Here is a 22,681-nt window from a genome sequence, read left to right on the forward strand (position 1 = left end):
TACAGCTTGTGTGTTCGGTTTGGGGGGTTGTGGGATTTTGGGGTTTTTTTCCCAAGTAAATAATTTGATGTCCAGTGGCTCCCCTCACTTCCATGGTCTGTTAGGGTACCTCATTCTGCCGGTTCTTACGTTTAAAGTGCCCTTTTTAACACTCAAGTGGCCAACCTCTGATTTAGCGACAGGGCAATGCTGCCCTCCGGCGACCGAACATTCATCCTTTGGGAAACCCTTCCTGGGAATGTCTCTTGGCGACTCCGATGTACCTTAGGGCTAGCAAGCATTTTTTTTTTTTTTTAAGTAAATACGACAACATCATATACATGTTTAAACTGTATAAGAGTTAAAAGCAATTTGCACTCCCAGATCTCCGACCCTTCCTGCTGTACCAGTACATCAGTGGGATGGCCACACAGGTCTGAAGCCTATGCCCTCATCTCACACATAGAACGTTGGTAAAGCTGAATTTGTTGTTGAGATGGTGGTGACTTTTCTGCCCTGGTGTGTCAGGAGGGCAACTCTGAGACCTCAGGACAGCAAAGGGTTTTTTTCTGGCACTTCATTCACTGTTCTTTTCTGTAGCCTGCTGCTTAGGCTTCCAAACGGTGGCCTAACCTATTTGAAATTAATTGAGGTATTTCAGCTAACTGCTGCACATTTTGAAATGGGCAGTAGCCCACCAGCCCACATTTAGCAGCTCCTTTCCTGACATGCTTCTGTGCTTCCTAAATGTAAGGAAAGGTGGTTTTTTTTCAATAACACAACCTTATTTATAAAGACAAAAAACATTAGAGCATTAGAGCAATGTAGATAGACCTGATATTTAATCTGGAAGTATTCATAGCATTTAAGAGATGCTAAGCCAGTTCTCTGTTGCTGCTTGTACCACTTCTGACATTCTTCTCCTCCAGGATGTTTACCTGTCCATGGCCAGATGTTCTGGACAGCAGAAAGCCACAACGGGATAAAGACTGAGGAAGAAAGGACAGGATCAGAAAACAGTGCCAGGAGAACAGACAGATAACAGGTAAGATAGCAAGCTGACTGTTTGTTCTGTACCCTGCTAGGAAAACTCAAAGGTGCAAACATTAAAAGCAAAGGTGCCTTCACATGATGACATTGCATAGTTAAATGCTCAGAAATCAAGGCATGTGAAAGTTGCAGCAAGGCAGAGAACTTGAACTCTGCCTCAAGCCTCAAGCTGTTTCCAGTCCACCGCACTTTACAACCTCATTTTCACTAGGCACAGGACAAGGCTCCCTGCACTGCTAGGCACAGATGATTCTGTGATAATTAGCCACCATGAACTCTGCCACAAAGCCTCTGGGCCAGGAGGGAGAACTAAAGTTGCAGCAGTACCTAGGGCAGTGAGACCTGTGTCTACAAGCGTCAGTAGGAGCAGGAAGCAGAGTATCTCTGTGACAGCACAGCTATTTGCTCCTTGGTGCTAGCCTGTCAGCCCTGTGCAAGAACAAAATGGCCAGGACCCAGCTGCCAGTTGCCCAGTCAGAGCCCTTGGTGTTATGGTCTGAGCAGACTGGCTACATGTGCAGTGTGGCAGCAGTTCAGCTGCCAGCTTCTGGACAGGTACTGGCTTTGCAGAGGGGTCTCTGGTGAGTGCCTTGTTCCATTCCAACAAACCTTTCAAACTGCAGTTCCCTCCTACTACGTTACACCCATCCTGGCAATGTGGATGCAGTATGGGTGCCCAGGCAGACACAGAACAAACCCATCCAGCTGATGACAACTTCTGGGGAGGCAGCACTACGCATGCTTCTGTCACAGCCTGCAAGCATGGCTATGCAGACGTCCAGGGACGCAGCCCTGGGAGACAGGACTTGTTTACAGCATGAACACTAGACCCTGACTTTTCCTGCAGACTCCTTTGCAGAAATGGGTAGAATGAAGGGCATAGGGATTTGCTGGCTAAAGAGTGCAAAAGAAAGAGGTCAAGAACAGCCAGGGCCTTATGGAAGGGAGGAGAAATTAGTTGTTCCTGCAACTTAGCTCCAGTAAGCCAACCTTGCAGGTCTGGTCAGCTCCAAGATGCCGGATGGTCCCACGTCCCAGATTAGGTGGGGTGATTTCCACCTGGAAAATCTCTCTCAGGAATTTGTTTTTGGAGGAATGAACCACTTGCATTACATTAGCACTCAGTGTGTCCCGATTTTTCTCCAGGAAATCTATAGGATGGAAAAAAAATCAGCTTGTCATGTCTGCAGCCTGCTGGCTTTAGCACCACTCTGTCTAGCTAAAATCCAGTTCGTTTACAGTAACTTGCAGATTAGTTTAGAGTAATCCTCCTGACCTCCTGATCTGACTTCAGCTCAACACTACCTTGGAGTGTCACACATCCAGGGCAGGTCATGCCTTTCTTTTCACCCTCCGCATCCAGCAGAGATAGGCTCACCTTTTGATTCATAAAAGACAACCCCAGCAAAGTGGTTGATGCCGAACTTGGTGTCATGGACACTCTTAGGTGGGATGTAGACTTTACTTTTGCCGTGGAGGGAATTGATTTTGATGAGCATGGTGGCATCTGTGCCCTAGAAACAAATACAGGCAAAAAGAACAGGTAAGCAGATTCCCCCCAGCATGGGCCTATGCTCAGCAAACAAATAGAAGTGGTGAGCAGTGATAACAAAAGCTCAAATTCTGTCCATTATTTGTGTTGTCGATCTGGAGAAAGGTAGTGCCAGAAGTGTCTTCCCTTTTACACGGATCTTTCTCTCAAGCATCAGGACAGAAAACACCACCAGAGTGTAAGGCCTGGTATTTTAGGGCTGTATCCAAGCCCCCATAACATTACTAACATCACCAGGTGTGCTGAGAATTTCCCATATATTTGGACCTCACAAGCAGAGCCCTGCACCAGCCTTCCCATGCCACCCTACCCAGTCACGCTCTAAGGGGTGCATGCTCCTTTTCCCACACTTCTTTCACTCTCCGGCTGCTGCAAGACTCAGAGATCCCTGGAACAAGGCTGGCCTGAGCAGACACCGGTCAGCTTGCTCAGATCGTGACTTCCACAGGCAAGGCACTCAGCGGAGTGCTTCTCTTCAGGGGGTGCCATCACAATCTCATCCCCTGTTGTGCATGTGAGGCTAGTGCTGCTGGCTGGCCCATGGTAGGGGCAGTGAGTGCTGTGCTATCTGGGAAGTCATGTGCTCATGACGTGATCATAGAAAAGATGCTTTCTTGTCCTGAGTGCAGGAAAACTCTCTAAGGGAAGAAAGGGGAAAGCTGTCTGCCTGTACATGATCCTCTCAAATTGTTACCTGAGAACTACAAATGAGCTGAGGCAGGGGCTTGCTTTTCTGGACAAGCCCACATTGGCACCTGGTTGCTGGACCAGCAGTCCTGCTTAGCCTCACCATGCTTTGGAAACTATGAAAATGCTCTGCAGGAATGTCTGAGATCACATGCTGCTTTCATCTTTGCTGTGCCCCACGGGCAGGGCCCGGCGCTGAGCCCTGCCGACCCTCACCCGCTGGCCTCGGCCCCTCGGCCCGGCCTGCCCAGCCCCCCCGCAGAGCCCCCTGCCCCCCAGCAGCTCAGCCCCCCCCAGCTGGGTGCCCCCTGCCCTGACTGAGGGGGCACTCGCTCCCCTCGCCCAGCCCGGCGGTGCAGACACGCAGCAGGACGGGCCCCGGCGCTGAGCCCTGGGGAACCCCCCGTGTGCCCGGCGCCAGCGGGATGTGACTCCATTCCCCACCGCTCCCTGGCCCGGCCGCCCCCCAGCTCCTGACCCCGCGCAGAGCCCCCCCGGCCCGGCCGGGAGCAGCCGGTGGCTGCAGGAGATGCTGTGGGGACGGTGCCAAAGGCTTCGCTCCAGCCCGGGCAGCCACCACCCGCAGCCTGTCCCTCACCCGTCAGGGGGGTCACCTTGTCCCACAAGGAGATCAGGGCAGCCAGGCAGGCCCTGCCTGCCATAACCCCGCGCTGGCCGGGCCTGACCCCCCGGCTGTCCTGCACGTGCTGGGTGATGGCGCTCAGCACCGTCTGCTCCGGCACCTTCCCCGGCACCCAGGGCAGGCTGGCAGGCCCGTAGCTCCCCTACAGTTCCTCACAATGGTGACATTACTCAACTAGGTCTGTCATCCAGGAGAGAAAGAGCAAGCTTCAGCCCAGACCAACAGCAGAACAATTCTCAATATGTGAATTCAGGTTTCCTAAGAAGCCCTTGTAAGACGATGCGGACTCCTTCCTTCTCCGTCTGGAACAGCTGTAAGAGTTTCAACAGCAGGGTACCAGGAAGACCACATTCCAGCAGAGAGAAAGGCATTTGTATAGTGAGCTAATTTAAAAGAATCTATAAGGAGAAGACATTGCCTCTCATAATGTATCCGAAAGCCACTTTTGCACTTTTCTGTGTGTAAAGCCAAGCGTTACCTGTGAGCTGTGTGCAAAGCCAGGCATTACAAGTGAAACCAGAAATTTACCTTTGGGAACTTGCTCTCTTCATCAATGAGAGAGATGATATTCATGGGCTTGAGTGCAATCACTTCCAGAGCCTGGCGGTTATCAGCGAAGTCGATGTTATTCCAGACAATGTGCTCGGCAAGGTATTCCTCCTGCTCCAGCTTGAAGACATGGTGCACGAAGAACTGTTGAAGGTGCTCATTGGCAATGTTAATGCAGAGCTGCTCAAAGCTGGTGGGGGACAAGATGGGAACCATGGTCATCCTTGGCTAGTGCTGCACTGCTTTACGGTATTTCTTTGTTCTCTGTATTAAATACATATCTAGATAGACTCCTGCTATATTGCACAGCGTTAATGATCACCACCACTGCCTGTTGCCAATCTTAGCGATATAAAAGATGTATCTTCTGCTCCAATACAGATAAGCAGAAATGAGCCAAGTGGTGATTGAGTTTTGCTGAGTAAGGAAGGAAAGATGTTGTATGCATTTCAAGAAACTGTAGAGATTAAGGGGAACATATACCTGTGAAAGTAGCTTGACTCTATGAGTGTGTGACGTGCTTTTACTTGCACTGGCACTATGACTTCTTTTGTTAGTTACTCCTTAATGTTGCACCTGACTGTCATTACCTGGTAATTGCTGTGGCACGCTGTGTGTGCCTGTAGAGAGCTCACCACAGTGAGGCCCCATATGAATTGCAGACTTAGGGAACAGCATAAAATAATAGGAGAGCACTCAAAAGATAGGAGATGGGCTAAACAGATCGTAGACTATGTTCCAAAAGTCAGTGAGGAATATTATCTTGTAGAAAGCAAGCAACATGCATCAGTTGAAATGGATTGGAAAAGACTGCAGAATATGTGCTGATGGTTTGTGGAGTACTGATGATATGGTATCATACAACTGAGAGAATTGCTGCCCCCATAGAGAAGGGTAAACAGAAATGGTGTTTTGGGACTGAAACCACCAGTAGAAGAGGCAGCAGTGAGACAACGGTATACTGACCAGGTATTTTGCCAACCTGTCCTTAAGAGCAGAGATAAGAAGCAGCTCAAAAAAGGGATGGGATAACACCGAGCAAGATGGAAGCATGAGCTGAAATGGGAAACACAACATGGCCTCCTTTGTACTATATGCAAAATGTATCCCAAGAGACATGGTAAAAATGCTATGGAACAAGAAAGTTTGGTACAGAGACATGGGACATACTATATCTTCACGTACTGGCTGCCTGCTCATAGCAGCTTCATGGGCATCTCCTCTGAGAAAATTCCTGAAGTTTTGGAATAGACATGCGCAATGGCTGCACCAAATTGCAGGTTAGGGAATGAAGCAGAAACATGACCATGTCTGAAGAAAAATGGAATCTGTGCATGATTATTGCTGGGAAAATTCAGTGACGGAAATTTCACTGCTTTTCTGAGAATCAGAACGATAATGAAAGAATATGTGTCTGTTCGGTTTTTTATTCTTTCCCTTTACATCAGCTGCTTTTCAGATTCCCAGTGGAAATTAATCTAGAGCCTCCTACCTGTTGTTGCTGAAGTTTTCAAACCCAAAAATGTCCAACAGTCCAATGGACTGACGTCTGGTTTTAGACTTTTGAGAAGTTGGGTTGAAAATGGCTGAATTGATCTTGTTCACTATCCACAGGAAAATCCGTCCATATATACCCTGAGAAAAAATTAAAGAGGAATTAGAGCCCATCGTTATGGTCTTTGGACATAGCTTACTGCTTGCTACCATGCTGCTACAATGCTGTCAAACTATGCCTGAAAACTACAAGGGACTGGAGCTCTCTGGGTGGTTGTTTGCCCACGTAAGGCTCCTTAACCAGGAAGACAGACAGCTCCAAAAGCGTCCCCAATCTTAAAGCAGAGAAAATGTAAGCACTGGTACCTTCACAAAGGCATCCCTCCCATCTGCGGCTTGAACTATGTTCAGAGGCCTGGACACGCTTTCTCCTCGGACAATGATGGAGAGGTTTGTGAGGCTGTTCTGGAGTTCACTGGAGTCCACCTGGAAGAACAGTCATGGCAACCTGGTCATTCCAGGTGGCTAAAGGAGATCCAGCAAAGTCTGTCTCAGGAAGAGGGCCGTGACAAACTGCCTGTCCAGCAGCATTCACCGGCAGCCTGCTGTCCCAGTTAAAGATCTCCCAGCTCAGAGAGACATCTGCAACAGCATCACTTGAACGTCAACAGGAAGACGAGGACGTGCCCATTGTTATAGGCACACCCACACAAAACCACTCCGCAGACACATGCTTTGTCAGTGTGGTCAGGGAACAAGACTGAGGAAAAGTACTAGTAGGAGAAGATGAGAGCCCATTACCTCGAGCAATTTGGTTGCAATTGAAAAGTGTGGTGAGTCCATCACATCAGAGCAGTCCAAGTTGTCGTACACAGCCGCTACAATGAGGAAACAGTCAATCTCAGGGTGAATCATTTCTGCTATGGCAGGGAGCTGTGCTGTTATTGCAGCCATATTTATGTAACCCTGTAGCTCTGGGAATGTGGCAAGGCAGTACTTTTTCTTTTGAGACTCCCAGGTTTGATGATTTTACTAAGGAGAGTCCTGATTTCACCTCGGAACCCTGGGCTGTATTGGGCTATCACAACTCCAGAACATCAGGCTAAAAATAGTAGCAAAGCTGACAAGGTTATTCATTTTAAAAGTAGCTATTTGGGATGTGGGGAAGTGGTATCTGACTTCAGAAAATGGGTTTCTAAATATGTTTTTTACCATTTATCTAGCTTGTGGGAAGTTTAGACACAAAGGGAAATGAAGGAAACCCCTCATTTTAGCAGCCAGCATTACTCCAAAGAATCCAGCCAGCATCACTGTACTGGGCCCTCTGTATCACCAAGTGAGGGGTCCTTCTGCAAAATGTGAGAGCTGCTGGCATCCCTCTGGTGGGCATCTCACCCTGTGTGCCCAGCCATACCAGCAGTGCACTTAACGCAGGTGAGTGTTCACCAGGCCTAGCCAGGAGGATGGCTGCTGTCATCTCCACAGCAAACATTGCTCAGCTGCTCCTGTGTCCCCTGGCTTGCATAGCACTACAATCAGCAAATGTAGCATGGCATTATATTATCTGTTGTTTCAGTTTGGGTGATAAGGGCCCATTTATTGCCATGGAAACCTGATGGCATGACAAAATAGTAGTAAGATGATGTTTTCCAAAACACAAGACAGTGGTTTTCACAAATCAGATGTTCATGGTGCTTATCTGCCTGCCCTTCCAACCCTGTTCAGCTGTTTTTACAGGGCAGAGCAGTACAACCTCATCTGTATAGGTGGAAGCAGGTGGCACCTTTAGGCCTTTACGAGTCTGAGGAAAAGCCAACACAGACAATGCTGAGTTTACCTTCAAACTCTACATTCCCTAAGTGCAGGATGGCAGCCAGCAGCTTGCTGATGTCCCAGTGCTCAGAATCTGAGAACATGAGGATCTTCATAGCTGAGCGGATGTGGGCATAATCCTTTGCATCATTCCGTCCATCGCAGGACATGCAGTTGCCCTGCAAGACACCATACCCTCAGGTAAGGAGAACCCTTTCGGTCCCCACACGATGAAAAGACCTGCAGCTGACAAACCCTTGTGCACAGTGTGGATACCTGGTGAGCCACTTGCTGTAAGATGCAAGGTAAAAGCATATTTAGACATTCTAGATGCTCTTCCCATGGCTGTTTCTTTCCCCTACTCTCAAGAAGAACCCATTAGTAGAGCACTAAATAATGTACTTCTCCAGGGCTAGACTGAGTGCTGGGGAAGCCAGAGGGAAAAGCTGAGGGGAAGGCTGCTCTGCAGCACAGAAGACAGAAAACTTTGACAAGGTTACCTATAATTACAAGGCCAGGTCTGCTGCTTTCGTTTCCTCTCTCTGCTTGTCAATGAACAATTGGACAATGACACTGGCCCAGGCTGCCCAGAGCAGCTGTGGGTGCCCCATCCCTGGCAGTGCCCAAGGCCAGGCTGGACGGGGCTGGGAGCAACCTGGGCTGGTGGAAGGTGTCCCTGCCCGTGGCAGGGGGGGTGGGATTAGATGATCTTTAAGGTCCCTTCCAATCCAAACCATTCAGTGATTCTATTAATTAAGAGCCCTAATCCCAAATCAAAGCAAGTAGGATTGGATCAGTACCAGAAGGCAACTCTCAGAATAAGAATGTTAGGTTCTAGTGGAAGGCAGATGGAAGCATCTGAGGCAGCATTAGAGGAACGTTCAATATAGACTGCACAGCAGGTCCTAGGATGCTTCCTGGTAGAAACTATTTTCAGCCCTAAGGGAGATGGGAAAATGCCTTTTTTATTCCTGCTATTTCCAACAATACAGTGTGATGATTACAAAAGTGAAGTATTCCTAGACATTTCCATTTACAGCATGTAAACATGCCAGCTTGTGCCAACAGCTGACCTGAACTAAACCATGGATATGTTCTCCTTTAATCTAATTCTGTCTCTGTATTATACTGCCCTACTGCTGACCCAGGGAACTTCAGACATTTTATGGAATGGCCAATGTGTGAATTTTACTCATCAACTCTTGCTGCAAGAGCACTACTATTCTGAAAACATTACATTTGAAAAAATCTCCAGCATCCTTAATATTTTTTGCTTTTGAGACTCCAGAAACAGCTTTATAGGTTTGATTTATTTTCCTCTGAAACTAGATGCTCAGCTCCCATTAACTTCAGCAGAGGCCTCATTTTTTCCACAGCTACAGAACAGCCCAAATCAAACCAGCTGACATATTTAATATGAGATATCTGCACAGGCTAAAGAACAGGATTTTCACAGAAGTTTTCATGCCCTAAATCAACCAACTAGCTATTTTCAAAAATCTCACCTGTGAACATCCCGCTCCTGCCACTACAGCAACATAAACCCAGACATGGACATTAACATCAGCTGTTGGAGGTTAGATTGAATGCCAGCTTCCTGCATTATGTATATAAGACTTATCAGATACAAGGACTAGGATTCTTGGCACTATTTCTGCTTATTCATTTTCCCCTACAGTATACATACCTGATTAGTATTCTCCCTCACGTGAGATCCCTTGTGTTCATCTGAAATATGAGTGCCTGCGAAAGTGAGGGATATTTCCCACCTGCTTTAAGATGTCCTTTACATTTCTGAAGTCTGACTTTGATAGAAAGCTTTGAACTGCCACAAGCTGCCTCCCATTGGCAGACATGGCAGTAAGTCTCTGAAAGTGAAGCTCACAGCACTTTTGGTGTTACTGCTTCTGGTACTCTAAGGATAGGACAGTTCATATTTGGGAACTACCCATCTGCAGCTCCTGTTGATTGTAATTGCTCACTGGGAGAAGCAAGTGGCAGAGGAATAATGGAGAAGAAAGCAGAGACTATTACCATAGTAAGGTAGGTGTACTCTGAAGCAGTGCCCAGATTCAGCATCTTTTTCTGCTCTGTATTCATCCCCATTAGCATGCAGTAGAAAATGTGATAGTTCCTCTCCTCTGGAGCCTAGAAGAAAGAAATAGGCCAATGGACAGCCTTGTCAGCATAAGCTTGTAACACAGGAGCAGGCAGAACGTGCATCTGCCAGTGCCCTCACCTGCCGGCAAACCCGGGACTTCTCCAGAAGAAACTGTTCTATCCGGGCTCCTTCTATCACACCGTTCTGGTTGAAGTGAATATCAATGTATTTCCCAAAGCGGCTTGAATTGTCATTTCGAATTGTCTTGGCATTTCCAAAAGCTGATGAGCAAGGGACAGAGATAATATCTAGATTATTGCAGTTAATGAAGATCAAGTCTATTTTTTATGCCCTTCTTTTTTGCTGCCAGTATTTTATGTGTGCCAAATTACATTGCTGACAAGCACTGAAGAGTATCTGCTCTCAGGCTGCCTCCTAAAGAGAGAGGCAGGCACACTGTGCATCCACATAACTGGGTCCTAAAAGATACATTCAAATGATCCAAATGTGGCCTATATCTGGCCAGCTAAGAGAGCTGGGCAAGTCTGAAAACCTCCAGAAGGATTTACTGGGAACACATTTGATCCCTCTACAAAGACAGATGGGTGTCTCAGGGAGCTCCCCTATAGATACATCCATGCTTGGCCAGTCACTTTGTCACTATCTATTGCAAATGCAAAACCAGGGGTGTTTACTTTGGGTTCTGCATTCCCAAGGACTCCTGTGCTCCCAGAAGTTCCAGGTCACATACTATGATGGCAGGCCCTCCTACAGCATGGGAGCTGCTGTGGACTTCATGGCAGAGAACTTCTACCCTGCATCACCAGTGTTTCAGGGGTTTTAGCAGTTATGCAGATACAATGGTTCAAAGATCTGTTTCTGAATTTTTTATACTGATACAAAAATCTTGAGATAAGGGTGGTAAATCAAGCCTGTTGGTTAAGTAACACACCTTCCAGAATGGGGTTGGCCTCTAGGATTTGCTGCTCTATCCAGGAATGCTGGCCACTGACAGCTGCCAAGAATTGTAGTATTAGCTTTGTGCTTTCAGTCTTCCCAGCTCCAGATTCTCCACTGCAGTAAGAAACAAGATCATTACAGGTTTCCTTTCTTCTTTTTTTGGCTAGGGTGGCAAAATGGCAGACCAAGTTTAAAAAAAAAATAAATCCCACGTATATTTACCCTGTGAATGGCAGATCAGACCGTTTTTCATGCACGGCTGGAGAATTTTAGTCTTTCATCATCTTATCTAATAAAATTTAAGCTCTTTTTTAGACTTAAATTGAGGACTAAATTCTCCCACTGATTAAAAACAAGCCAATCCATGGAAGACATTCTGTACCAGTGCAAATTAAACGACCGCTTGCTTTTCTTCTTTAATGCATTACCCATTTTCAGTGCTAGTCTTAGCACATCACCTGAGTTGCCTCAACTATAATCAGATGTTATCGCAGTGAGACTATCTGGTTCTTCACAGTGATGATTAACAGAGAATGGATACATATTTTGTGTTTCTAGGATGAAGAAAGCTTGCCTCCAGCTTTAGCAGAGGTTGTTTCTCTCCAGGAAATCTCTATTCTCAGAAAATATATGTAATATAAGTATCATGTCCCCAAGATAAAAGATAGCCTTACATCACACAGGCTCATATTTTGTGTTTCTGTATGTAGTGACCGTGGGCAGAATATATCATAACATTCAAAGATTCTGGGGGAGAACATTTGCCTTCAGAAAACCCTTGTTCATGTTCTGCCTTTTGCAGACATAACTGAAAAAGAAGTAGCAGGGGAGAAAATACTTCCCTCCTGTTGACTCTAGTCTTATCTGTGCCCTTCCATCTGGAAGGTCTCCTGTGTCCACAAAGGTCCTCAAATACATGCAGACTTGGTTTCTGCTACTGGTCCTCTCTAAGTCCAGTCACCTGATCACACAGCACTGGTCTCTCTTATTCCTCTTCATATTGAAATAACAGTTGTCTGCAATGGCGAAGACATGAGGTGGTAGCTCTCCAATCCTCCTGTTACAGTACAGTCTGATCTGATCGACTGTGTAGAGGGGCAGCAGCTGGTATGGATTCACTGCTACCAAGATTGATCCTGTGTAAGTCTGAAAAACAATTACGAGTGTTACCTCTAGCAGCAAACCGGCAAACAAGAATACAACCAAAGCCACTTGCAGTATAAATCTAAGAAGAGGCAGGAAGGAAGCCTGGGAGATCCATAGCAGCACTTAGGTGAGACTGACAGCATGGTTACAAGCTATAAGCTGCTATTAAATATTCCAGGATATGGAGGTTTTTGCAAAAGGAAGAATGCTAGCTGTAATCTCCTTGCCAAATCACAGCTCAGTTCACTGGCTTAAGCCGCAACACCAAAAAGTCCAATTTTACCTGGCATTTTTTTGTGTTATCATAAGCTGTTTTGTAGTGTTTTGTTAAGCTGCTTTTGTGTTCTAGTGCAAATGTAGCAGAACTTTGCTAACGGGCAAAGTTATGGTTGTGTTATTCATGCAGTCATTTGTAAACAACAGCACCATTGAAATGACAGAGGCTGTTGAAGGCTGTGGAAATGCAATAATATTGTTCAAGAACTTCTACATAAGACAACTGCTAGAGTCTAGTATAACAGGTCTATACACACATCTTGGTAATTATAACTATAAAACTAGTCCTTGTTTACACTAAACATCAGCACATCTGTGATGTAAGAGGCATCTCCTCTCCTACAGTGTAGGTAACATAGGAGGCAAAGCATGGAAAAAACAATATTATTATCATATTACAAACTGGGAAGTAAGGAATTGCTCAGTCACAGATAAAACCTGTAACAGACAAGAAATGAAACCAGGTATCCTAAATATCCATATTTTACAAAATCAAGTAAACATTGACTTGAACTGGATCTAAATCATGTCACTGTGTGCTAGACTGATCCTGTGTCGCAGCTGCAGGTAATAGCAGCACTAAGCTGTAACATGGGCTGGATTTAGCTGTCGGTGGCTGGTGGAAATGGTCCCTCTAGGAGTAAGTAAGCAAGGTCACTACCTATGCACAGCTCTGTGGTTTTAGAGACTATTAGCTGTCTTCTTCACAGCCAAAGTACTCAAATGAAAAAGAGAAAACCACTATGTTGTGTCTCCTTGGCAGCCTTACTCAGTAAGGGAAGCAGAGGGGCCCCCATGTATGAAAGGCTTGCAGGCTGCTCAGGTCATTGTGAAATGTGTAGCAGAGGTTGTTCCCGAAATTGCTATGCCTGCTGCCCTTGGCACTCACATAGATTTTGTGCTCCTGGTGGCGGATGAGGAGGTTGTGCACCATGCCTGCTTCATGGAGATCGCCAAGGCGGATCATGTCTTCCACCCCCTGGACAGAGGAGGGGTGCATCAGGCGCACCATGTGCATGTTCCGAGCTGTGATCCAATGTTCCTGAAAAAGACAAGGCATCAGCTTTAACGTGTTGTGCTGTTGCTCAGAGGCAAACAAAGGAGAACCATGTTAGACCACAGTGAGTTTCAGTGTAATCCATGCTCAAAAAAGCATATTCTAACAAACAGTTGACTGAACTACAGAAATTACTGGATTGCTGCTCCCCAGGACCAGTTGATTTAAAACACTGGATGAAGCGGTTCAGGTGGGTTCTGGACATCACCAAATTTAGCGCTGTTCAGAGCGCAGCTCTATCGGGTCACCACAGCCACTACATTGTATGAGGTAGGGATGAAACCCCATCGACTTTAGTGGGATCTTGATTTCACCTAAAGCTCCATCAGATTTAGAGATTGGAGCCTGTCTTTTTCCTTTTCTTAACTACATAGATATAACCTCTAGCTCAGGAAGCTCTAAGTCTTCATAGTGCTGGGACCTGGAAATATTAGGGTATCACCCTATACTAGCCTTACTTTTATATTCTTTCTTTCAGTATATCTTACCAGACAAAGTCAGACCATTTGGTTAGATGGTCTGGCCCAATAAGGCCATTCTTATGTAATTTGTACTTTTAAATTTTATGTTCATCTTTTACAGAAAGTTATAGCATAGCCCACCTTGCCTTCGTCATCCTCCAGCAAGATCCGTCCTGAGTCAGAGTCCTTCACAACTGCCCCAATAGGGACATTAAATTCACTGTTTGGTTGAGTGTCCAGCCACACATGATCACCCTGAGGAGAAGAAAAGCTGTTGTCAAGTACAGTGATATACTTGACATCATGTAGCTTACAGGCATACATTTCTTGGTCTTAATTTTTTAGTGATTTGATCTCTTTAGCAGCGTTTAGTTGGCGAAGTTCTTACTGCTTGCAGGCAGTACAGTCCAATGGTTATAGTATTAGTATATATTAGTATATAGCTCTGAGTTCTACTCCCAGCTCCACAGTTGTCTTGGAACATGACTTTGGACAAGCCATCAAACCCAGCTGTCTCACAGGAGGAAATGAGGCAACACCTTTTACAAGGACAGCAAATACTCAGCTCCACTACCTCCCTGAGACTGGCGGGGGCACAGTGAGTGCTGGTAAAGTGCCTTGGCAGCCTCACGCTAGCTACGGTATTCTCTCAGAAGAGATGCTTGGAAACATAGACATTACCAGGAAAAAGAAAAAGAAACAAACGGATATACAGACTAGATGCCTGGAAATGTAGAGGGTTCTGTTGCAAGCATTCATCGATATCTATTCTTTCTGCTATAGCTGAAATAACTTAGAAATGTAAGTGCGTCCACGATCTCTCTTTGGAAAAAAAAAAGCACTCTTTATTCATCTCTTCACATTTGTAGAGGCATGACAACATCCTGCCTCTCAGCAGGGCAAGCAACCAAGAGCTGCTCTGCTGTCATCAGAGGAAGGTGTGAGCTACAGCTGCCCTTTCCTAGAAATAAGCAGCATCTTGGTGTCGCCTGCACTACTGTCCTGGTTATAGTTCCCTGCTCCAAGCCCCCGGGAATACCTTCTCTTGGTCCAGACACGAATATGGATTCAAACAGAAAGCTTTGCTGTATCGGCTGGAAGGAAAACTGAACAAAGCTGTAGGTCAGATCTTCAGTGGGTACAAACTGGTTTATAGCTGAGGGGTTTGCATACAACTTCTGTTACAGACTGTAGCATTTGCTGTCAAAGTTTCAAGGTTTTTCCTTGAAGATTATGTCTTTTTCCTCTCAAAATACTTCACAGGTTTACATTTTAGCATACATAAAAGCAAAGAACTGTAGTGTAAAGCATCTATAAACACTGCACAAGTTATGGATGATGTTACAGACTAACTTGTGTTGACTAACACTCCAGAGGTAGCCTGTGCAGTTTCAGTGCCACACCTTGTGACAGAGTTCACAGCTCAGCATGAGCACAGCCAGGCTGGGCCCAGCACCTCTGCACCACTAGTCTAGGACGGCATTATTTCATACCTGGTTGATATTGGGTTATTGCTACTTTCTCTTTTGAGTTGAACCATGATGTTAAGGTAATTTTCTCCTCTTTGGGCCTTGGGCTAATCAGTAAATCACAGCAAAGAATAGGACTTACCTTTCTGAAAACCACCATTATGCTTCAGATCATGGTATGCAACCTGCAGTGCCAAGAAGAACATAAGGTTAGGCCAGTAAAGGGCTCCAGCTTTGATCAGAACAAAAAATGGGGTTTCTTTGAGATGTTTCCTTGTAAAAAATAACAGCAAAATGCCTTAAAATAATATGGGTTTTGTTAAAGCAGAGGAGATGATAATAAGCTACACCCAATGCAGAAACAATGGAACCATCTACCCAAAGCAAAGAACCTGCAGCACTGTGGTGGTGGGTCTGCTGTGAGTTCTACTATGTAAGCCTGGAGATGCTCTCAACCCTGAAGAGGTCACTGTGCACATTTTCATACCAAATTGTTCCCTCAGTAAAATGCTAGGCACATTTATTGGCTGAACTTCAAGTTTGGCTCACAAATAAAAAGACTTCGCAATGCAATGTTATTCGATGCACAATAGAGTTACCTTTGGCTGGTCCATTGACCGAGCAGTTCAGTTCCTAGGAGCAGCCAGCCCAGTGACACAGATTTAATTCATACTTTCCTGAGCTGCTCAGTTCCCTCAGACCCTCACAGCTCGAACCTACCGCTATATAGAAATGGAGGTTTAGATATCATCTTCCTTGGCTGGAATGGGAAGGGCTGCAATGAAGACATGAGCAGCAAAATAAGGAACCAGAGAGAAGCACAATAATTTTGGGAGCTCACTATCAAGAGCGTAACAGTGAAAAGATTGGTGGCCAGGAATCTACACTAGTGTGTTGGTTAAGGGATGATGCTGTTTAGGCTGTGATCCTTGGAATAACCATGGAACCAAAGTCTTCAGAAGCTGCTTCCTGTCCCATAGGCTACTGCAGCTGCATTTTGGAGTGACTCCAGGACCACGTATGATTTGCTGGCTCTGACTCTTGCTACAGCGGGAAGGCTGCTGATGTCTTACTGTGTGTGGGAAATCACAGGCAGACTCTTTGCTAAGTTCCCTTTAAATGTTTCCAGAGTTCCAGACAGGTGTTTTTTCCCTGTTATCTCTTCCTACTAGCAAGAGTGATGCCTGCACACTAAGGCTGTTGAGTAACTTGTGATTCTAGTAGTTGCTGTGTGCAGCAGATGCCAGTTATTAGCCCAGGTTTCCACAGGCTCATGTTCACAAACTTCTCACAGCTGTGTGACCCATTCTGCTCCCTCCATGTCTCTAAAGGATCTCTCCCTCTATCCATTGTTCCAGCACACCCAGAGAAAAGGCTCAGCTCAGAGCTGATAAGAAGAATGAAATGCTTGCAATAACCAAAATGCTCCATAAAATGCTAGCCTTGGACCAAAAAGTAATTCTATTTTTACCCTTTTATAACCTATTATCAATGATGTTTTCTTAGCATTTTATCTCAAACACATTTTACAAGTCATGCTCAATGAAGACGTATTGAACCATCTGCATCCCTTCTGCACACTCCCGTTTGATGGCAAGCTGCTTGGAAGCCACTTTACAAGACGAGTGGACACTACAGGACCAGAAAATGATCTTTATCACTTATTCCAGGCAAGTCCATGATCTCTCAGAACATTCCCTATGAAAAAGAGAGACACCTGTTCTGGTTTTATCTTGACACATGAATCTAAATTTCTCGTTTCATAGCCTTTTGAGAAGTTGTTTTATTCTGGCCCTAAATTGTGCTTGCCTAGGTTTTGGACAGTTCTCTGGTAAGTTTGAGCAAAACAAGGAAGTTCCATTTTCTACCTGTGCTGTGCAGATTATCATCAAAATCCCAGTTTGCAGTACCATTAATATTAGCATTTAATGGGATACTTCATCGATAATTTCACTGAAATCCTTGAGATGTCTTCTATTGTGTAATGGCTTTAAAACCATATGTTTAAAATTTTGGATAACTATTTACAATTCCGTGTAACATGAATTGTATTTATTTTTGAAAGGCACTCAGATTTCATCACTTTTCTGATTGAATCATGTAAATAATTTTATTGTTTGTCTTCATTTTATGGTGGAGCTATACAAGTTTCTGAGGTTTAGAACTTTGCAACTAAATTATCAGAAAAGTGTTTCAAGTCACTAATTTATTTGTGGATGTTCATGCTCTTGAAAAATGAAGATTTCCATTAAAAAAACACCCTCAAGGTGAAGTTCAGGGTTTCCATTGTTTTCTCCCTCTTGTTTTAAGAAACTTCAATGTTAAAAGAAAACATTGCAGGGAGAGAATTAGGGCTCATTTTATCACTTGCTTTCCTATAGCAGGAAATTTTTACCTATGTTATTTGAGAAGGTATAAATAGGTTTCATAAATCACGGTCTTATTTAAAATTGATGAGTGCATAAACAGCCTTTTCTTCAGACTAAACAGAAGGAGCAATTGTACTCCTGTATGCAAGATAATGCCACCGTTGTGGGTTACACCAATGTCTTAACCATAAAGAGGGCTGTTAGGATAGCAAAATGGAAACTAGGAAGTGCTTGACAAGCTCCGTGATCTTTGTGCCCTCTTTGTGACTGTAAAGGGCTATACAGTAGCCCCAACTGAACAGGGTTTCTAGGCAAGCCCAGAACATTTTACCACTTGAAATTTATCATAAAATATGCTGAAAATAACTAATTTCCAAAGTTACAAAATGTATTGCCATTCCCAAAGTGAAAAAAAACCAACCCAGAAACGTCAAGAGATGACAGACTGCCGATGTGGAAGTCCAACGCTAACACACATTTTAAAGCAGGAATTTTAAACATTATTTTCACATAGGTGATCCAATAACAAGGGGAGAAGTAGAATGTCACACTTAATAACAAAAGCTGGCACATGGAGAAACTGCTAGGGCTGTGTCCCTAACACAACTGCTGACTATATTAAGAATTGATTTTTCTTCAGAGCTCATCTGTAACTAAGACAATTCTCAATTTTGTAGCACAACATCTACAAAAATGTAGCAATGCAACATTAATGCATTCGTTCTGGCAGCTTGTTTTTATTCTGTTGGTTTTTTACATTCTCTCAGGAAAGAACTTCTGTCTTTCATAATCAGTTACTCTTATGGTGAAGTTCTCATGTTCTTATTCAGGGCTCGGGAACAGGATCTGCATATTAACTTCAACAGTGTGATGACCTGTTACTACGAGCGATGCAAGGTGGTACAGAAGCCTAACACTCAGGAAACACAGGCCAAAGATGGGCCATGGTCAGCTGCAGTGACTCACAACTGGCAGATACTTCTTCACCTGTGCCGGAAACCCGAATACTGCAACAGAGCAGAAATGTCTACCCAGAACAAAGAGGGAGTGGTAGTGCAAACACGCAAGCAGAGCCATACTGCATCACAGCAAAGATACAGGCAGGTCCGGATCCAGCCTATGATGGCAGCCAAGAATGGACATGTAGGGAGGAGATCCCATATAATCCCGGGATAAAGAGTTGCAACATTTAAAATGCTTATCCCCAGTTAAGTCGTAAGTGGCCACCCCCCCACCTGCTTGAATGGCAGCATTCTGACAACGCCTGGCGCTCTCTGTTGCTTCTCTTTACAAAGTAACGTGGCACCGTAAAGCAAATTGCACCCCACAGGATGTTACCTCTCCAGAAGAAATCTTCACTGTCTGGTTTCTGCAGCTTAGTTCCCTCTTTTTCATAAGCATTGGAGAAAGAAAGAAAAGGAAGGTGAAACTGGCAATGGTGCCATTAAGGGATCCCTCACCAAGTGCCAGTTCCCTGCTGCACAAAGGAGGAAATGACTGAAGCATGGTTATTTATTACAGGACTTTGCTCCCAGTTCAGCATATATGTAATCTCCAAGTCAGGCACATCCAGTAAGCAGGAAGGGTAATTCTTGCCTGGGTGAACCTTAAACTTCAGTCCCTGTATGCCCTTTATTAATCATGCAAGTGAAAACATGCAATAATTGTAAACGTGAGCTAGTATAGCTAATACCTTAATTCTTGTTTTCTTGCTTCCTAGGTTCAATGTAGCTGCACTGTATGATGAGAAAGACAACAAAAAGCCTCCATGTCGACAACAGATTCCTGGGGCTCCTGCTGTAGTTCCATATCCAAATCGGAGGTAAGCATTCAAGCACGGCAATAAATAGTTGGGAGTAATGTGTGTTTATCCTCGTTACACATTTGTGTTTTAGTATTAGCCTCCTTACCTGAGGCTTCTGTTTAAGTTTTACAGCAGTAATGAAGACATGTGCAGAAATAGAGCACAGGCCCTTCAGGGCTTGGAGACTTAGAGAGAGGCAGGAAACCACAAGAAAGAGATGAGAGCTTTCTGAAAGTTTCTAACTGGGCCAATCATTCTCACTCAAGGATTTTGCCTCAAAGTTCTTTAGCAGACTTACTTCTGATACAACCGTTTTTAGAAGAAGTCTATGTGCTATATGTGGTTAACAAAATTTCAAGTACTGATTTTATTAGATGAAGGTCAAATATTGACAAATAAATTGAAGTACTGAAGCTTTTTGTGTAATTAGACTGTAGGGGAAAAAATGCCATGCATATTTCTTCAGCAAATGAAACATACCTGCTTAAATTCCAAACTGATCATGTTTTGGGGCAGAGAATCTCATCCTAAAAATATAAAAATTTTTAATGCTTGTGATCAAGATGCAGTGGGGGTGCTATTTCAGACAGAAGTACAGTATTTCTGTCCTAGTACATTATATTAACTGCATGAGACGGAAACATAGGGAACTCAAGACAGTCTGAAAGAAAAGCACAACTCATTGTGTGGCTGAAATATGTGTTGGAAGGGAGATGGATTTCCACAGTTAAGTGTAAACATACTCAAAGAGCCAGAAAACATAAGCTGAAAGAGCAGAGACTTGACATACCAAGCAGAAGCAGCCTAGATGCTTTGTAAAGCACATGTGCCTAATGAGAAATGAGCAGGCGGCTTGCTAAAGGCTTCTTCAGAGAAGTGCCTGAGTGAGCAGGGGTAGCTCCAGTTTGGGAATTCACTGAGCTGTGCGAACGGGGAAAGGCAGGAGCTCGCCAGGAGTGAGCAACTCTTGTTTACTGCTGAAGACAGAGGTTGGTGAGGGACTGTGCTAGGCACAGACACATTTGTAATTGTAATTAGGGGTAATTTGTAGTAAGGTCTACGCTGACGAATAATGCATTGAGAAATGCAATAAATTAAAATTGGATAATCCCTGGTGAATTTAATCCTGCTGTTGTTCAGAGCAATAGGTCTGTCTGGATAGACGTGTTAACAAAATTGCTTCTTCCTGACAGCTTCCTAATTAAGAGATTGATGTCAGGATCAAAGGGTTTAATTTGCACATGGCCACTACCTCTCACATTTTCTCTCCAGCTAAATCAAAGTGGCCTCATCACTTCTGCATTACCAAGTCCTAGATGCCAAGCATCATTTTATGTTAAACTATTTTTTTTCCTGAGGTTTCTGAAGGGAGGCAGACTGGATATAACAATTTGCAATCTAAACTCTTAATTCAGAAACCCTTCTGTCTACACTAACCTCCTTCCCTTCCTCTAAGCAGATTTGTAGCTTTAAGTCACTGATGTCTGTTAACTCTGAAAGGCTCACTGCAGGAACAAAGCAAACTAAATAAGAAATACATACCAGTAAAGGATTTCCAAGTGCATCCCTTGGTTGTCTTGAGCATTCTATCCCTCAGGGAAAGGCTTATTTCATTCCAGCCAGTTCATGATGTACAGAGGTGCAGTGGTGGGGCTCAGGGATCTGTGTCATTACACACCTTCACACACGCCAAGTGGGTGCTGCTTACTCTGCTTGCTAGAAGGCAGGTCATGCTCCCCTACCGTGCAATCCCATTATGGTCTGTGTCACTCCATCCTTCCTTTTGGGATGCAGCCAAGATGGTATTACAGGAGTATGTTACAGGCCGCTAAGTGCCAAGTTCTCGCGTATGAGGGACAAAGACGTGTGCATGCAAGCGTGCATGCAAGTGCGCACACACACCTTACCTGCAGAACAGTTGTCAGAATTGGTGCCCAGTTATTCAGCACTGCTGAGGTGAGGTTAAGACACAGGCGCACCCTCTGCTGTGTGGTGCACGTGGCGTGTCACAGCGCTAGGCTCGGGGTTGGGAGGTTTTGTTGCAGAAAGATAGGAGTTCATAACTGTTAGGAAGGAACCTCTGTGCCTCCTTCCACTTTCAGTAAATGCAGAAATTATCTATTCTCTCATCAATGCAGCTTCAGCACAGCTGGAATTCGGGACAGTGGCTTGTTATCACTGCAGAACATGACACATATTTAGAAATCATGGATTTCCAAGGAATACTACCATTGTACTCTGATCCTGCTTGGAACTTTAATATGTGATAGACTTTTGTGTTTTCTAGGCACGTTGGTACAATTTCCAGGTACCTCAGTACACATTCTGCAATCTTATTTTTTGTTAGTTTCTATTTATGTTTCCCCTTGCCCGTTATTTTCTGTTACATTACTCCCGACTTGTTATTTCCTACCTTAGTGCTTTGGCCTCAGAGAACTTTATTTACTGTGTTGTAATGAGTCACATTAAATTTTTCATGCTGCCTTCTGTTTAGTCAGCTGTAGAAAGCCATTACATTTCTTTATGGAAGTCAGATAAGTGAAACAATGGGAGCTGCCCATCACATACTGGCACACACCTGCTCCTTCCAGAAAAGGTCAAAGTGAAACCACACAGTGCAAAGAGCTAGAAGCCATAAAAGTCATCTAGGAGCAGGAAAGAAGGACGCGATACCATTACATGTGGTCCTGAGGATCACTAAGGGACCTTTGCGGCTATCTGGAAACAACCTCTGGAGCTACAAAGAGACATTATCTGCATGTTTTGTGTATGCTGCTTTCAGGGTTAAAAAAAAAAAAAAGGTTTCTGCATTATTTACTAAGAATATAGGATTGTATCCAAGAAACACCTGACGCCACTGCCAATTTCTGCTTCGAAGTGAAACACTGTAGATGTTAAGTAATAACTCAATTCAGAGAGTTCAGCTGTATGTAACATGGTTCACTGAACTCTCTGCATTGTAATTGTGCTTGCTGCTGGAGTGTAAGTTTTAGTTAATGGCTTAACCACTCTGCCATTCATTCTAAAGTGCCTCTGGCGCAGAAGAAATAATGACTCATTTTGCTCAGAGTCCCCAACTTGCTAAAGTGCGATGTCCCTGAACAGAAGCATAGCGTGTAGGATTATAAAAATCACCGTTGCTTAGAAATATGCCAAATGACACTGCCTCAACAGTTTTCTGCCCGTCACATTAACCTGTACCCCCTTAGAAAATGAAGATGTTTTGTTCGTCACAGAAGAAGAAGAGAGGCAGGTGACCAGCACTGCATGCA

General features: G+C 44.5%; 1 protein-coding gene across 3 annotated transcripts in view; it reads right to left on the reverse strand.

Moving 5' to 3' along the window:
* MYO7B (myosin VIIB) overlaps positions 1–21,642 on the reverse strand; it is a 55,899-nt gene extending 34,257 nt beyond the window's left edge. Inside the window, exons 1-16 of one of the 3 annotated variants that reach the window (XM_056358516.1) lie at positions 20,952–21,642; positions 15,379–15,421; positions 13,909–14,022; positions 13,139–13,291; positions 11,789–11,973; positions 10,820–10,941; positions 10,006–10,148; positions 9,801–9,914; positions 7,792–7,945; positions 6,756–6,832; positions 6,321–6,440; positions 5,953–6,095; positions 4,440–4,650; positions 2,408–2,543; positions 2,020–2,180; positions 918–968 (exon numbers count right to left, since the gene is read on the reverse strand). In XM_056358516.1, coding sequence (XP_056214491.1) covers positions 918–968; positions 2,020–2,180; positions 2,408–2,543; positions 4,440–4,650; positions 5,953–6,095; positions 6,321–6,440; positions 6,756–6,832; positions 7,792–7,945; positions 9,801–9,914; positions 10,006–10,148; positions 10,820–10,941; positions 11,789–11,973; positions 13,139–13,291; positions 13,909–14,022; positions 15,379–15,396 — 1,902 coding nt within the window. In that variant the 5' untranslated portion in view covers positions 15,397–15,421; positions 20,952–21,642. Of the gene's footprint in view, positions 1–917; positions 969–2,019; positions 2,181–2,407; positions 2,544–4,439; positions 4,651–5,952; positions 6,096–6,320; positions 6,441–6,755; positions 6,833–7,791; positions 7,946–9,800; positions 9,915–10,005; positions 10,149–10,819; positions 10,942–11,788; positions 11,974–13,138; positions 13,292–13,908; positions 14,023–15,378; positions 15,422–18,943; positions 19,165–20,951 lie in introns of those variants that run through there. The other 2 variants (XM_056358514.1, XM_056358515.1) reach the window with 2 other exon arrangements.
* Between the last annotated feature and the right edge of the window lie 1,039 nt (positions 21,643–22,681).

The sequence above is a fragment of the Falco biarmicus genome, chromosome 13 (genome assembly GCF_023638135.1).
Source record: "Falco biarmicus isolate bFalBia1 chromosome 13, bFalBia1.pri, whole genome shotgun sequence".
Taxonomy (NCBI): Eukaryota; Metazoa; Chordata; class Aves; order Falconiformes; family Falconidae; genus Falco; species Falco biarmicus.